Genomic DNA, 17835 nt, shown 5'->3' on the forward strand with positions numbered 1-17835 from the left:
CATTTTGGAAATTAATATTATATAAAAAATAGAATTTCATTTGATTTTATGAATTAGCGATTTTTTAAATATTTTTTAAAATATAAAACATTCAAATTATTTTAAAATAAATAATAATAATGACAATTAGAGGAAAAATAGTGTTGGTTTATGGAGAATTTTTTAATTTGTTTTAATAACAAACAAATATTACATAAAATAAATGCATTTATTAAAAACTAGGTGTGCATGAGCTATAGAAATCATAAAATTCTGCACGTATAGATGTGAAGTTTTAATTTGTTTAAAAACAAGTTGTAGTGGAAGCCAAGATTTGTCCAGTGAAGCAGCCCATCGTTATTCATGATGTGATGATCACAGATTTAGATACAAATAACGGATTGAATTGAATAAAAATAAATGATTGTCAGATAAAACGATTTGTGCGGTACGTCAATTAGACAGAATTGAGTGTATGTATCACATATTTTCAGAAATAGCAGCATTCGTTTATAAATTATAGATCGGTACCACATATTTTAGCTGCCCATAATTCGCTAAAATAATCAAAATCACGAAATTGTTGTTGATCTTCGGCAGATATAGGCCTTTGTTCTTTCGATGGCGTTAATTGTGGCCGTTCAGATGTAAATTCATAATCAAAATTGGAAACATCTTCCATTGATCTCTGTTTGTTTGTATGAATGGAATGAATTAAGTTTATTCATGATTTAGAAAGCGGTACACAAATTTCTACTTACCACTTTCGGTACGAATGGAGGACGAATTTTTTTCTGTAATAAATTTTCGAAATTCATGTTCTACATGAAAAAAAACAAATGAAAACAAATGTATATTAGAAATGGTAAATTTTGTATGAGGAATGGAGAAAAATCATTACTCGAAAGAACGATTGCCGCTTGACATCTTCAGCATCACGTTCCGATGATCCCAGACGCTTTTCAGGTGCCTTTTTCAGCAGCTAATTATTAATACAAATAAGGAAATAATTAAAAAGTTCAAATGTTTGAATCGAAATAAGAACATCAACATACCCTACGCATCAAAGATACGGCTTCAAGTGATAAAAATTTTGGATATTTAACTTCTTCATTAACAATCGAATCAAACACTTCTTCCTCATCATCGCCAGGAAATGGTGACTATAAAAATATTTGAATTGTGAAAAGATATGATTGAAATAAATCTATTTGATGTCTTACCTCTCCGACTAACATTTCAAAGATCAAAACACCGAATCCCCACCAATCAACTGATCGTGTATAAGTATTTTCGGTCAATACTTCGGGTGCAAGAAATTCTGGTGTACCACAAAATGTACCTGTACGATCACCATAACCGATACCTAATTTACACAGGCCAAAATCAGCAATTTTCACATAGCCTTCTTGATCGAGTAGGAGATTGTCAAGTTTAAGATCTCTGAAATGTGTTTGAAATTAGAAACTTTAAAAAGAATATACAATATATAATATATTTACAGCATACCTGTAGACAATAAGATTTTTATGTAGAAATTCCAAACCCAATAGGACACAACTTGCATAGAAAATGGTCCGAGGTTCATTAAACACTTGATCATGAATGTGCATCATTAGGTCACCACCGCATGCATATTCCATTACAAAGCAAACATGTTGGGATGTTTGAAAACAAGCGAACAAATTAACAAGAAATGGATGACGCACAGCTGTCACCGTTTCGAAAATTCGTTTCTCTGACAATAACGATTCAATCTCATCACGAGCAATAATGTCACTTTTTTTAAGTGCTTTAATGGCGAAATAATTTTTTGTACGTTTATATTTTCCAAGCAAAACTTTGCCAAAATGACCTCGGCCAAGTACAGCAATCAACTCAAAATCATTCAATGAAATTATTTTTGTTGATGGTGTAAGCGATTTTCGTGTCATCGGTGATTTATTACAAAGAATTGGTTTCGGTGGCGGTTGTGGTTGCTGATGATTTCGAGATTTCGGGAACACCGGCAATTGATAACCTTCGGGTGAATCTGGTGTTGAATGTTGCCGTTGAATGGATGTGAATTCACCATCAAAAGACTTAATATTATCAATTATTGGTGGAACTAAGGACGACACGGAAGTTATCGTTGATGATGTTGAAGTTGTCGATGGTGAACTATGAATCTTCAAAGAAGATATATTTAATTCTGATGGACTAGTTACAGAAGGGGCGGTATGTGGTGCCGTTGTTGCAGCTGTCGTCAAAGAAGTTGTTGAAATTTCTCCAATTGAAATGGTACTATTATCACTAAATTTGTTAATTGATGATGATGTGGATGGAGTTTTAACCTGTTGTTGTTGTTGTTGTTGTTCGGGTGATGGTTCTTTGATAATTGGTTCCAAATTTATGGACAGTAAATTTGATGAAGAACCAGATGGATCTTGTGATGACTCACGTGAAATACTTTTAACGGAAATTGTATCTAATGGTTTGGTAAGTATATCATTAATAAGTGAACGGATATCCTTATTATTTGGATAAGCTGTTGATGAAGATGATGATGAGGATGTTGAAGATACCGAATGTTCTTCAAAAGATGAACGCGTACTTTGTGGTGCTGATGATTTTGTCGATTGTGGGGGTGTCGATGATTTGTTTGTAATGTTTTGATATGGTTGAGGTTGTTCGTTTGAGGCTAATATTCCACCAACCATAGATATAGGAACAACCGTCGATGATGATGATTGTTCAAGATTGGAAATTGAAGTTAATGATTCTGGTGCGCTTGTTGCAAGAGATGTGACTACAGACGAAATTTGAGGCTGTTGTTGCGAATGCAAAAGTTGTTGTTGTGTGGTAGGTGCTGTAGATGGAAAAGCTCGTTTCAAAAATCGACCCCACGCAGCTACTGTCATGTTCATTTGATTAGGTCGTAAGAAATTTGTATCTGTTCCTTTTTGACGAAACAATTTTTGTCGTTTTAGACCTTTTGATCGTGGCGTAATTAGAGTTGGATTGAAGAAACGAAATTCAGCAAATAATATTCCACATGGTTCTAATGGAATAGGTATTCCATGTCGATGATTGTCAATAAATTCTTCAAGTCGTATAAACTTTAATGCACATAATGAACGCCAATCATGCCAATGTATCTGTATTTCAAGTTCTTTACAACGATCCAGATCAAATGTAAAACGCTGATCCCACGCTTCTTGACTACATTGTCGCCAACTGGTCTGTGAGACAGTGACATTATCTAATTTTAACAAGGCCATTATCTCGTTAGAAATCTCCTCTTTAATTGAATAGCATTTTGATGAAGTTCGACCTAAACCTTTAGATCGAACAAAATTTTTCAAATCTATTGAACCAGAGTTATCCTTTTCTTTGTATCTTGAACGGCCAGGTATTTCTTCCAATAGATTCTTACAGCCAAGTAAACGTACTTCTAATTTGCCAGTAACAGCAGCCGGTTTAGACATGAACGAAACAGCGGATGATGCAGATCCAATAGAACCACAACCGTTTGCAGAATTTTGGCTGTCATTACGGAACGATGCTACATAATCGGAACTGGTAGCCAAAACAATAGTAGGGGAATTCAGCAACGAATTAGCTGATTGGCTGGATTCCAATTCCTGTTTCAATAGTTGAGCTTTGGGAGAATTTGCCGGTAAATTGGAACGACATATATCTAAAGCTTTGCGCAAAATATCGACTTTTTGTGAAGATTCCAGCATCGATGATTGAGCTTCGTGCAATAGTTTATCACTCGAAGTTTTTGATAAAGATCTAATGGCATTTTTTGCTCCTTCAACAACAGCACATTCGACACGTAAACGATATCGAAGTTCTTCGATTCGAAGATCCAAAGATGGATGTGAAAGATTATCATTTTTATTCTTGCCCAACAAATTAGCAGAACGATTTTCCATTAAAGCTTCTTGTTGTTGTCGCAGATTTTGAATCTCACTTTTAACACGAACAATTTGCATACGAATATACTCGATACGAGTTTTTGATTCTTCATACATTAATTGTGCTTGGTCAGCAAGAACTTTTGAACGTTTTTGATCCGATCGATTTTGTCCAGACGATGAAGCTAAAGTTTCAATCATATTTTCAGCACCTTGTTTTACTTTTTGTTCAATACTAATTCGTTTTTCAAATGTCTCCAATTGTTCTTGAAGTTGATCGATTAGTTGTTGATGTTTGAGATTTGATTCGGCTTCTGATGACAATATCTTTGGTTTTGATTGTTGACTAGTTGTTATATCGGATAAATTCATATCTAACATTCCAATGCCTTCATAATCAACATTTAAAGGAGCATAATCCTCACGGCTATTGGATGATGTTTGGCTATTTGAATTTTGATGTTGTAGCAACATCATGGAATTATTATGGATGCTATGAGTATACATAGCATTGTTATACTGATTATTATTAATTTTTTTATTACTCGATGATCCACTATGATATTCTACCATAAAACGCTCCAATTCTGCTAAGTCATCGTTTAGCTCTTGAAGTTTACAATTTGAGCTTTTTATCATTTTATCTACGTTAGACCAGGCTTTTCGGTCAGTTGATGCACGACGAAGTTTATCAGCGCCTTCTTGAATTTTCAATTCACGTCGAATTTCCCGGCGCAGTACCTGTCTCATTAAATCTAATTTATCATCATCTGATATTAATGGTTCATTATTGTGCGTTTGTTGTTGTCGATTACGAATAAGATCAATAAATTCTGATGTATTTATGAGATCATATTTTTTCATTAAAAAATCAAAGAATGACCACGAAGATGCTGATGTCGTTGATGAAAGATTCGGACCACTGGAGGTCATATTTACTGAAATGGGGCCACTAGAAGCACCGGATGAGGATGGTGAATTTGATGCTAATGACGAAGAAGCCATCATCACTGCCACATCTATGTAAGGATCCAAACAAAAGAATATATTTCAAAAGAAAAAAATCGACAATCCCAAATATGATGCAGTAGAATTTAAATCTGAAAAAAATAAATTGAAAAAATGAAAAAGAATTCAAGTAATTGAAGTTACACGAATGAATAGTGTATGAAAAAAAAAATTCAATTAGCAATTTGTACATGAATAAGCACACAACAAAAACAGAATGTTCATTCTTGGCAACATATGAAACAGAATGTTAAAAAAAATTTAAAATGTAAACAAATCCGGTTGAAAAAATTCTCAACATTAAAATTAAATGAAAATAGAAATATTAAAAGCACAATCACGAATCATAATAATCAGAAAGGATTTAGCCATCGAATACTGACAGTATTCATTCAATTCAGGATTTTTTCAATGTTCATTATTTTTAAGATTATTTCCATTTGTGCATTGTATGCATTGAACGCGGAAAAATTCAAGTACCGAATGGCATACAAACGAACAGGATGAAGAAAACAAATTATTATGAAAAATGTATGGTAAAAAAGTGTTATCTATTTTTGCCATGGTTGTTATTTGCTCAATTATTGTATTACTAAATATATTTCATATAATAGATTATAGGAAATTTCCATTTGCATATTCTTCATTTTAATCATCAAAATGATGATGATGATTATAAAAACATCCATATGAACGCAATGAATAGAATCCATCATTCAGTTGATTCACGTTATTCGTTCCAAAAATGACAGACACAAGCAAGCACATGATATTGTTTTTTTTTATTTATATATTCTTTTTCATCGTTATCCATTAACATTATTAGCATCATAATAAACATCATCATTATATGATTTTGTTTTGTTTTCTTTCTCACTATTTGCCTATTTTTTATGATTCATTATATGGCTTTATGATGTACAGTTAGAATAACAAAAACATATCCAGTATTATTTATATGATATTGGAAAAACGTTCTTTATAAGTTATTGGTGTTGGTAGAATATAGAAGAGAAGAGAATTCAAATGAAATTCTGTCATATTCGATGAAATGTCTAACAAACTTATTATATGAGCCATATAAACAAAAAAAAAGGAAAAATTTGTAAAAGCATCAATATATCAACATTGATCGTGCTATCAATTACACAAACATTTGAAACCACGGCTTATAAAACTGTATTTGAATCGCAACGAATCATATACAATCAACAAGACATCATCATCATAACAAAAACAGTAGCAGCAACATTAATGACGAAAAAACGGAACAAATTGAAATGAAATTGATGAGAATGAATTTTTTTTTTTTTTTGCTTTTTTGTTATTATTATCATCATCATATTATTTCCTATTATTAACGTGTTAAGTAATGAAGCAAATGAACGTTTTCATGAAAGAATGACGAGAATCAGAAAAACCAGAATAAATCCATCTTAATCTATTCATAATTTTTGTGATACAATTTTTGTTCTTCATTTCAATCTATCAATGTCATTATTCATACAAACCAAATTGTTATGAATTTAAAGTTTTCAAACTATATTATAAGATGATAAATAATTTGTTTGTTGCACTGTTGGAAATCGAGTTGTTTTGAATGCCAAATTAGTATGGATAAACGGATTCGACAAAATTTAAATATTCATTGTTTATGGTTTTAGTTTTTAGGCCATTAGTTTTTAATAAATGGACACGAAATTAACTTCATTCAATTATTTTAAGTCAGAAACAAAATCGATTCTGTATAATAATCTTATAGTTTTGTTTTGAATAAAAAAATTCACCACATACAAACCAATGACCATCACATTAGGAATTTTAAAAAAAACTTATATATTAATAACAAATAAATTTAGTTTTCAGTTGTTTCGATTTCTACATTGAATTCCTGGTTGCAATTTTCGTAAAAACGGCTGTTTTTGGTGTCATTTAGAATTCACAACAATTTCTCTCTCTCTATCTTTATCGTTTTTTCTGATATATACTCCAGGCTAGAGAATTTCGGAAAAAATAGTTTCCGGTAATGTGATGAATGCATCCAAACAGAAGATTGAAGTCAAGAGTGGGATGGAATTGATAAAAAAGCAGCCGTTATTGTTTTGTTTGCTACTGAAACAAAATAAATAATAAACAAACAATGCATTCAGCAATATGGGTTACTATTCCTATTTTATTTTGCATTTGTTAGCCAAGGGTGTAGGCCTATATTTATTTATTCACATACATTTGTTATGAAGTTTTTTTTATATTATCATCTAATGTGAATAAAAACTAATGTATGAATATACAAAATACACTTGAAACGAAATGTTTTCCTTCTCGATGATGCCAGCACAAGAATTAGAAATTGCTATGTATCCACAGTGAATAGAATAGAAGAGGTGTTCAATCAAGAATTTTCTTTGCAGCTTTTAATTAACAAACCTCAATTATTAATAATCAATTCATTAAAGTGAATAGAGATTATAGCGATATAAATTCTATTATTATGAAGAAACAATTATGAATGATAAAAATGATTATAAAGAAAGAGTAACCAATAAATTTTAACAGGATAGATCACGACACACACGATTAACTAAACATAAAATTTGAATGATAATTTGTCATCACATATCACATTAAATTAAATTTTAAAAAATTGCAATGAAGCCACGGATAAAATTTTTGGCTTTGCGAAATAATATTCAAAATGTTTAATCATCAATGTATCACAAATTCAAATTATTGTAAAAATGATAATAAATTAAAAAAAATAAAGATAAAAAAGAACCATGCAGATGATGAATAACTACAACGGTGGAAACAACATAGCGAATGAACGACAGAATGAAAAAGAAAAAAGCACTTTTTCAAACACAAACATACACAGCAGACACACCGAGGGAGATCTGAAATGGGAAAGTATTTGTAATTTAAAAAATACATTTCTTTCAATTGACTTTCATCATAAAAATGAATGAAAGTTCATAAGGATGGATGTATAAGTCAAATCGAAATGAAATAGATGGATGAATGAATGGATCTACAATCTAAGCAAAAGTCATTTGTCTTGTATGTATGATTGGATGTAGCTACTTACTTATACAATGACGAACCGGTAAATGAAAATACATTCCCACACAATCATGGAATGTGCGTCAATAACAATGATAGAAATGGAGGATACGCATGCGAATATAACTTCTATGACGATTATGATGAAAATGGACAAAATCAAAGATTTTTAGTAAAAAACTTAAAAACATAGCATAGACAATAGAATGAACAATATATTTTGATTCATCATCAACTAATATTAATAACAAAACATATTGAAAAAAATTCACGAAAAAAAACGTTTAATTTACGTTAAAAATACATCTCTCGATTAAGGATAAAGCTTAAATGGCATGAAAATCAGGTGTATTTACGGAAATGGATGAAAATAACCAAAATGTTTTTCTATCATCATGAACAAACAATGCATCTTTTCAATGAAAAAGCTTACATATATTGACACATGTACAAGTGTGATATATGTGTAAACAAATCGCCCACCCACCCACACACACACACACAACACATAGATATTAATAGAAAAATATTTGAAAGTAAAAAATATGATTTAAATAATATGGAATGAAGCGAAAAAATCATTACTTTACTAATATGGTTGTTGATTATGATAAATAATATCGTGTGATACATGAAAAATGAACAGTAGCATCCAAATAAAATTCAAAACATCAAGCTTGTCAAAGAAAAATAGACAAAAATATGCCATTCTCTAAATCTAATCATATATAAAATACAACAATCATTATCGATATAATAGATGGATATCATAACTTTTTTTTTCTTTCTACCTCTCTCGATATGTTATCGGTATCGTAATTCAATTTTCTATTTCTATTTATAATATAAAATGAATCGATATTTTTTTCGTACATCAATAAATTTATATATTTAGTCGCCGTTTAACAACAAATCGAAATCCATCCATCCAATCAATATTTCAAATCATTTCGATGATAATTGTATACTGGATATAAGAAAGAAAAAATCATCTGACTAGCTGTTTTCGTTACTGCTATGCAATATATTTGTACGAAAAAAAAATTGAATATTTTGATATGAAAATCAAGAAAGATTAAATTTCGTGAATATAAAGGGCAACGAACCAAGCTATCAAATCATTAAAATAACTAGAAAAATAAAATTTGCAGCCGCACGGTACATATGAAATGTCACCATACAAATGCAATTGAAAAAAAATAAAAAATTCTTAATCATCCAACATTAAAAAAAAAATAGTAAGGGTTTTTGTATCATCAAAGCTTTCAATAACTAAATCGTTTCTTTTAATACACAGCTTATATTCAACAACAATCGAAAAAAGTTATTTTTCTGAATGTGAAATTCAATCTAACCATATGACAATGACGACTCATAAGCTTAATGATAATTAGAAAGATGTCGTCTCATCATCATCATCAAGATAATGAATGAATGATGACATATTTTTCTCACACTTGAACCAGTCTTTTTCTTACATTATTATTACACACTCAATATATATTTACACAAGGAAAGAAAAACCTCACCTAAACCCAAGAATAAAAAACAAACTAAACAAAACAATCTTGATAAAACTCATAATGATGACAAAAACGGACAAAAAATGACAACAAATACAGACAAATATTTCCTTCAACAACGATGATTCAGGTAGATGACAATATTTGATCAATAAAAAGTAAAAAGGAAAAGATTTTTTTTATATTTTATTTTTTAAGCTCAACTATTGTGATTTAGTATAACCAATTTGTTATAAAAGCTTGAAATTTCAAGGAAATAAAAATAAAAATGAAGAAGTTCAATTTGAATTCATATTTCTTTTTGTTCATCAACAAGTTTCAAATAACCAACCACGATTAATCAATAGAAATGATTAGGTGAATCCATCTGGAGAAAAGTGGACAATCGTTAATCGATGATGATAATAAACATCAAAAACATGATAATAAAAAAGTTTCTTTTGCAATGTGCAAATATGATTCAATGATTGATTGAAGATGCTATTCACACAGGGGCTACCGAACCTATTCGAAATTTGAAACGTTCGATTGATTAATCATTTAATGTACCACACGTGAAAAGCTATTTCTTTATGAATATGAAAGATGATCTTTTTATAGTATTGTCGATTCGAATTGAAAGTTCAAAATCTGTCAATTTTTTTTCTGACACAAAAAAATGCATAATATAATCATTGATGGATGAATAAATGGGGAAAAATTTTCGATGATAGGTAAAAAATTCTCGATTAAGCATCGAGTATTATTTATTTATCTTCACAAAATTTGATCGATTAAGGTCGATGGCGGTAGCTGTTTTTCATCATCATCATCAACAACAATGAAAATGTTGAAACAATTTGTCAAATGATTGTTTTCAAATGCTGGGTATTTAAAAGGCAATCACTTAAAAACATACAGACACACATATCCACAATTACCATTGTGACAAGAGAAAAATACATCAGATAAAAGTGGTAAACATTGAAAAGAAAAAAATCAAATTTAAGTGGTCAGTATTTCGATTGCTTCAACCTTTCAAACTGTTTAAATAGGATTATGAAAGCTGGATACTTTTAACAAATTCAGACAAATACAATGGCAGAAAATAAAATAAAAAAAAATTACAATACCAAGAACTACAAGAAGTGAAAGAGAGAAAGAAAATTTCAAGGAAAAATTGATACTAGGGCAATCGTCAATTTTGAAAATGAATACGATGATGATGGAGAAATCGATTCTCATTAAAAAAAATTGCGTTTTTATTTGTGTGATAAAAAAAAGAAACAAATCCATTTGAAAATAATTTCTTTAACCGGATCAAAACAATATCAATAGCAATGTGATCGAATTACCGACATTTCAAGCAAACAAACATTATCATCATAAGTAAAAAAAATGAGTGAGAAATCAAAGCCAGAAGCATAAGAGTCAAGAAAAAAAAGCTCGTGATATTCGAAGCAAACGACAATGTGATTCCTTCTTCGTTCATATTGATAAGAATTTTTTTCTCTTCTAAACTATCCCCGAGAGTATCAAGAATAGAAAAAAAAATCTAGAATGTTAAACAAGCATAATACATTATTGGTAAAATACGTGTGTGTATGTTTGAAAATGTGAGATTTTTTAATAATGATGAAATATAAAAAAAGATTTTATTTGATTGCTGAAATATAAAGACTCTTGGGTTCTGGATAATGATATATATGATTATTATTCCAAATAATATGAAAACTTTCAAGTTCATTCAACTAAAACACATACATTTAGAGATAGATGCCATATCAAAAAAAAAGTATAAAAATCACAAAACTCCTTCACACAAAGACAGTGAATCATTAATATTTCACATGAATCCGGATGATAATTTGAACAAATGTAAATGATATTTATGAATCGCAAATGGCAAAGTAAGGTAATGTATATATTTCCAACGAAACGAGTAATAAATAAATACTTACATTTGATGAATGAATTTTAATTTTCTTATTATATTCGTACAAATGTATCTTATTGATTATAATAATAATGATGTTGTAAAAGTTGAGATTATTTTGATATGAATTCTTTTTGCTCGTATGGCCTTATTCATAAATGGGAGCAAATCAATCAGCGTGAACAAGTGGTCGTTTCTATTGAAAATTGCATTAGTTTTTTAACATCGAAACAAATTATAATAATGGATGGACTTACCACATTGAAATAATAGACAAATTAAAACAACACATTTAAAATGAAAATTAAAAATGAATGAAATGAAATTTGGATTCACAGGATGAAATTTATTTTTTTTCTTATTAACTAAACATAAAAAAGGAAATGAAAAAAAAATCGATCAATAGATGTATATAGGACTGCATGTGGTAACATTTAACAAATAGATACCAAGAAAGTCTAACAGAAAAAAAACCAATACTTAAACGATATGATAAGCACTTCAAGAGAATTGGATTGGATTTTGATGAATTGATGACGACAACAAGATTTTAATATAGTGCAATTGCAAAATCAAATCCTAATCTAAATTCAATTCCGATCGATGATTATTTTAAGCAAATAAATCAAAAATCTTTGAGTACTGAGTGATAGATGAAAATATCGAGCAATACTTGTATAATGATGTGAATTCCTTCATTCAATTACAAATTGTTGATAATATGAAATATAAAATCTTCAATTCAGACGTGAAAAGAATCTTGGCTTTTTACGTACGAAAAAAATGAGTATAACTAAATTAAATTTAAAAAAAAGTATATAAAACTGAATCAAAAATATTATAGAATAATTCAAAAATGATAAAAACCTTGAAATGGTTGATTTGCGGAAAAACAGTAACGACAATAGAATTTTGTTGAATGACAATCCGAAATAATAAACTTCTTTGATTTTAGCAAAAGACCTAAGACACACAAACAAGTTGGCTGACTTCTTATATTTTGTATTGGCATATAGTTTAACTCGAGCTAAATTTCAATGAGCAGAAATGTTTGTATGGTTGCTTTGGTTACCTGCAACCATGATACACACATACAAATGTTATGTCAATAGGGTCCCTTATCATCATTTGGTCACTTGGATTGAATGTTTTAATACTTGAACTATAGCTATTGTTATTTTATCAATATAATGAACTTACCTTTTCTTTACAGGTCGGCGGCTTGAAGTAACCTAGTGGTATATACAGGTAATCGATGTGCTGTTCTGCTTTTACGAAATATAAAAGGTTGAATAGGATGGACTGGTTTCTTCAATTACTTAGTTTTTTCTTTTTTTTTAAGACAAAGATTGAAATGTTCATTGCTTTTATACTACCACCTGTACCATTTTTTTAAGAGAAAATGATGGTCATGGTATTGCTACACCATCATTATAATCGCAAATGTTTCTTGACGATGATAATAATGATTGTGGTGGTCGAGTACGAAATGATAGTATCGGTGTCGTTGTGGTAGCAGTGTTGGGCGCAACAGTTTATTCATTGGAATGTAATTTTGCCATGAAATGAAATGGAAGAAAAAATCGAAAAGAACTAAACCACTACTCTTTTAGGTGGTATGGCTAAAAAAACTCAAAGTTAATTACATTCATACAAAAGCGCATGCATCGAAAATAATATATTCTTGCATTCAGCTCATAAATGACGTAACGGAATTGTTTATTCAATCATAATTCACTGAATCACATGGCATGTAATCTGATTCCTATAAAATCATCTGCGAATGATGATTATACTGATAATGAAGAACTCAATTATCAACAGAAATATTCGCGAACACCAAAACAATTTGATACAGAACGACGACAAGCATTATCGCGTTTGGATCTATCGAAAAAAGGTTCCATCGATGAGTCAATTGAATCGCTGGTAATAAATTTGAATAAATCCTCAAATTTTTATACAACTAGTTCATGTTCAGGTCGAATTATTGTAGTAACGAAGCCTAGCGATAATATTGAATCTATAAATGAGAAAAAGAAGAAAGGTCTTCAATGGCAATTTGTAACACATTCATTAATAAATGATGTTGAAGAATTCGTTCAGAAAATTGTCGATCATTCCCAAAATATGAGTTGTAATGAAACTTCAACTTTGAAATTTGAATCATTCATTCTTCATCTACGTTGTCGAACATTGGATGCAGCACGACAATTATTACATTGTAGTATTGATTCTGGTCAACGTAATTCAGGATTAATGATCGCCAATAGTGGCCATCTAACCGTAGCTGTGCGTAATACTCTGAACCTTGAAGTTCCAATTATAATTGATGGTAAATTAATGGTCACATTGAACTATCTTCGGAAATTAGTTGACATAGTCAATGCCAAAATGGTCTTGAATTTTGAAATGATTCAAAGATTTGAACGAAATTGTGAATTAAAATCAATTTTTTATTAAAAGAATATTCTTTCCGATTTGATTTTGATTCCTGATTCATAGATGGCGCAATAGGAATGAAATTGAATTATAACAATGATTCAAAACCGATTTGGATCGGATTAGATCACTTGGAGAATCATAATTATTTCCATCATCATCACCATCATCATAATATATATTGTTAAAGATCTTACATGGAAAAATAGATTGATGAACGGAGAGGAAAATGTGTTCTATTCATGGAACCATTGTTGATAACATTTCGAACAAGAAAAAACTATAGCAAGCAACTATAGTAAATCTTCTTATTTACTACATCATTTCAGCTTTCAATCCAACCACTTCTACAGAATAGAGTTTAACTTAGAGACGACCTATAAACAATGGAGAAAAAAAAACACAATTTCCGATTCAAATTAATCAAATCGCCTTATTATTTTATATATATTTTTTTCGATTCAGTTTTTTTTGTGTTTACAGCATTCATAAAAATTTTTTAGATTATCTGAATGTTATTTTTGACTTATGTCTTCGTACGATCATTATTATTTTTTTTTTGTTCGTTTGTTTATTCTGGATCGGATTTGGCAATAAAGACAAAATGTTAATGAAGTGGCCAAAGAAGAAATCTTCGAGAAAGAAGGTTTTTTTCCGAGAATTTTTTCAAAGAATTTTAAATTCTTATGAAATTGATTTCTACTTACTTAAGTGAATATACTAATTTGTATATGAAGAATATTTAACATTTTTTTTCTACTTCGGATAGACCAATTTTGTTGATATTCGAAATATTTATTTTCAATATAACATAATAAAATAAAATATTTTTCGATATTAGTCTGACATATATTTGAGGAAAAAAAATCTGTCCCAGAAATACATCGTTTTTCCCTCCCCCTGTCAATCTGCATTGAATATTTAGAGGCAATGATCCGTATCTTCGATTAATAAAAAGCAAAGTTATTTGATATTCTCTATTGAAAGGAAAAAATTCATTTTTAAACTTCCAATTTCTAAATTGATTTTTTAAAAAAAGGAAAAATAAATAGAGAAAAAGTGAAAAAAAATTCCATCATCTGCATCAAACCAAAATAGATATTAGGTCATAATGATGGTGAAAATGAATGTTCCAAATGTATAATTGGTTTAGAATTTCAAATATTTTGCAAGATGTTTGAATAAATTTCCATTTCACAAAGGAAATCAATGGTGATCACAAAAAAAATATATACTTAAATATCGAAATTCTTTGCAAAAATTCCTTTTTTTTCACAAATCATATCAACAATAAAATACAATCGGAAATCATAATCATTAAAAAACATAAATACTACTCGAATCAGAACCAAAAAAAAAAAAAAAAAAAAATCTAATCAAATATTCGAGTATTCACACAGAAAAAAAGCATCTGAAACCTATACGATATTGCATGCGAATGCAATTAAATATTCATCAAAAACAAAGAAAATCGACCGCTATCAAATGACAGATTTTTTTTCTGTTTTGTTCGCTCTTCAACGTCAACATCGTTTTTTTCCTATCATTTTCGTGTTGTTATTAGATGGCTAAATTATTCTGATTACATCTCTTGTACATAACTACATTGTTTTCGATTTGGTGTTTGGTGTGTATGTGTGTGTCACAACTTATCATCACTAAAAATCAAATTTAACATAAAAAAAATGGAAGAAATCTACGAAAAATCAATTCGTGAATGTATCATATTATCATTTATCCATCATAATTCTCTATCCATCTTTATTAAAACATCGATCATATGATCGCAAAACAAATATCAAAGGTTTGATTATGTTTGAAAACATTCACATACAGGAATCTTTAATGATAATAGAATTTATAAGTGATTAGAATCATTTATCAAAAACCTGGGTAAACAACCCGAATCAATAATCAAAATGTACTTGGAAAAAAATGACAAATAACATATTGGCTATAAGATGTCGAATTTATAATGAAAATGTTTTTTGAAATATAAAAAATGTATTATATCCAATATATCTACAGAGGATGTAAAAGTTTTTCTTTTCAATACACCATAAACTTGTCAAAACATGTATATCAACCGGAAAGAATGTGTGAAAAAAAATCGTGTTTGTCATTCATTTTATTTCATGTTCATGATAAAACCAATGTTTACGAGTTGAAAAATTGATCAATACATCATTCATGTTCAATTTATTTTTATTGCATTGAAAGAAAAAAAAATTCACATAAGTAATGGCTGCGATGGCCATCATATATGCAGAGAGAAAATGGTCGAATAAAAAAAATGGAGAAAATATTGAAACGAAAAAATTAAATGTTCAAGTGGATCTTGTTAAGAATCCAACAGAATAGGTACTGAGATTTAATTACCTAAAAATTTGTATTCCACTTGAAAATAATACAAGAATCAACGTCATCATCGTTATTGTTGTCTAAGCCTTTAGGGCAATCAAACAATAATTTGGAATTTTTCTGCTAAAATTGTATTAAACAATCGGAAAACTAGTCAAAAAAAAAAATTCCGATTACGAAATTGAGAAAAAAGAGACATAAAATTTTAAATTTTTTCTGTCAATGAGTAACTGACATTTTGTGTTTTTGTATTTATATATAGTCCCTATGTTGATTTCTTTCCTGTCCTAACATGGATAATGAGTCAAGATCATCATCATTCCAAAAAAAAAAAATCATTACCAATATCGATGATAAGGACGACCGGAATTGGTCTCGTCAACATCATTATATTTTCAACATTTTTATTAATAACTTCATTGATGAGTACAAATATCGATACTATACGTAATATACGTGAACGTTGAATAATAATCATCACTATTAGTATTGCCAAATATCAGCCATTTGTGAATAGACATATCTATCTACATTCATTAATACCATTCTATCTATGTTTATGGCAACGTATAGGCCATTTTGAAAACGATTGAAAACAAATATCATTTTCATCATCATCAAATTTATGGTTCAAATAAACAAGACTAAAAAAATGTTTCTATTTCCAGTTGTGTCACCGTTGTTGTTATTTTGTTGTCATTTCGTGAAATATATCTGAACAACAATGTATTTGTTGTGATTTTATCGCCATTTCTATTTTTAGTCATTGATCTGATTATGATAGTGATCATCATCATGATCATTACTCAGTTGCTTGTAACCAACAGCTGCAACATTTCACTTACACAGAAACAACAAACAAATGGAAAACTTGAAAGAAAATAAATATACAACACAAACAACGAATAAAAATTTTTGTATTTTTGTATTTCAACACTGATACAAATAAAAAAAAAGAAAATTTTTGTCACATTTTATAGTTATCAAATATTCAAGCCAAGAAAAAACGCCTTTTTTATTTTCTCCAAGACGGTGTGTACTAATATTGAATTGTTTTTTTTTTTGAATTCTAAACTGGTTGTCAAATTCATTCATATTTTTTTTTGTTCAAAATAACAAAAATAACAATTACGTACGAAAAAGATGTGCATTTTTTTCTATCTCATTTTTCGACCATTCTCAAGAACAAGTAAGAATTTGAAAAGATTGTGAAAGAGAAACGAAAAAAATGTATTGAGGCGAAGCCATCTTTTCGATCTTCTTGGACTTTTAGATTCCATTTTACCAAAAAAAAATTTTAATTCTATGATTCTTCGAACTAATTTTCGAATTTTGCTTATTTTATTTTTTTTTTGCATTTTTCATGCAAAAACGGGCCATAATAAATACGTATAACTCATCTTGGAATTCATTTTTTCTCCTGTTATCGATGAAAATAACCTCAATCAATCATAAAAAAAACATTTCCGGTAATATTTAGTACCAAAAAAAAAATAAAAAAAATAAAGAAAAATATTGAAAGAAAACAAAGCAAAGGTGTAACATGAACATTAATTAATGAATGAGGTGCATGAATTTTTGTTTCCTATTTTTGGGGGTCGTTGTCTTTCGATTATCTCAATGATAAATGTTGATGATGTTAGTC

General features: G+C 29.2%; 2 protein-coding genes across 7 annotated transcripts; one reads left to right on the forward strand and one right to left on the reverse strand.

Annotated features, from left to right (window-relative positions):
* Positions 1–29: 29 nt before the first annotated feature.
* On the reverse strand, positions 30–12937 carry Pkn (serine/threonine-protein kinase N). 6 transcript variants are annotated; one of them, XM_075733182.1, is made up of 9 exons: positions 12588–12937; positions 11645–11752; positions 11413–11583; positions 1489–4981; positions 1203–1422; positions 1035–1142; positions 881–961; positions 741–800; positions 30–667 (listed from the first exon to the last, which is right to left on the reverse strand). In XM_075733182.1, the coding sequence occupies exons 4-9, from the start codon at positions 4887–4889 to the stop codon at positions 497–499; spliced, it is 4041 nt and encodes a 1346-aa protein (XP_075589297.1). In that variant the 5' UTR covers positions 4890–4981; positions 11413–11583; positions 11645–11752; positions 12588–12937; the 3' UTR covers positions 30–496. The 6 variants fall into 6 exon arrangements, with proteins under 6 accessions (XP_075589297.1, XP_075589292.1, XP_075589310.1 ...); XM_075733177.1 differs by lacking the exons at positions 11413–11583; positions 11645–11752 and having other exon boundaries at positions 12588–12915; XM_075733195.1 differs by lacking the exons at positions 11413–11583; positions 11645–11752; positions 12588–12937 and adding an exon at positions 8535–8591.
* A 132-nt stretch (positions 12938–13069) lies between these two features.
* On the forward strand, positions 13070–13865 carry LOC124492081 (tRNA wybutosine-synthesizing protein 3 homolog). The gene has a single exon (XM_047054870.2). The coding sequence runs from the start codon at positions 13134–13136 to the stop codon at positions 13848–13850; it is 717 nt and encodes a 238-aa protein (XP_046910826.1). The 5' UTR covers positions 13070–13133; the 3' UTR covers positions 13851–13865.
* Positions 13866–17835: the final 3970 nt, after the last annotated feature.

The sequence above is a fragment of the Dermatophagoides farinae genome, chromosome 1 (genome assembly GCF_024713945.1).
Source record: "Dermatophagoides farinae isolate YC_2012a chromosome 1, ASM2471394v1, whole genome shotgun sequence".
Taxonomy (NCBI): Eukaryota; Metazoa; Arthropoda; class Arachnida; order Sarcoptiformes; family Pyroglyphidae; genus Dermatophagoides; species Dermatophagoides farinae.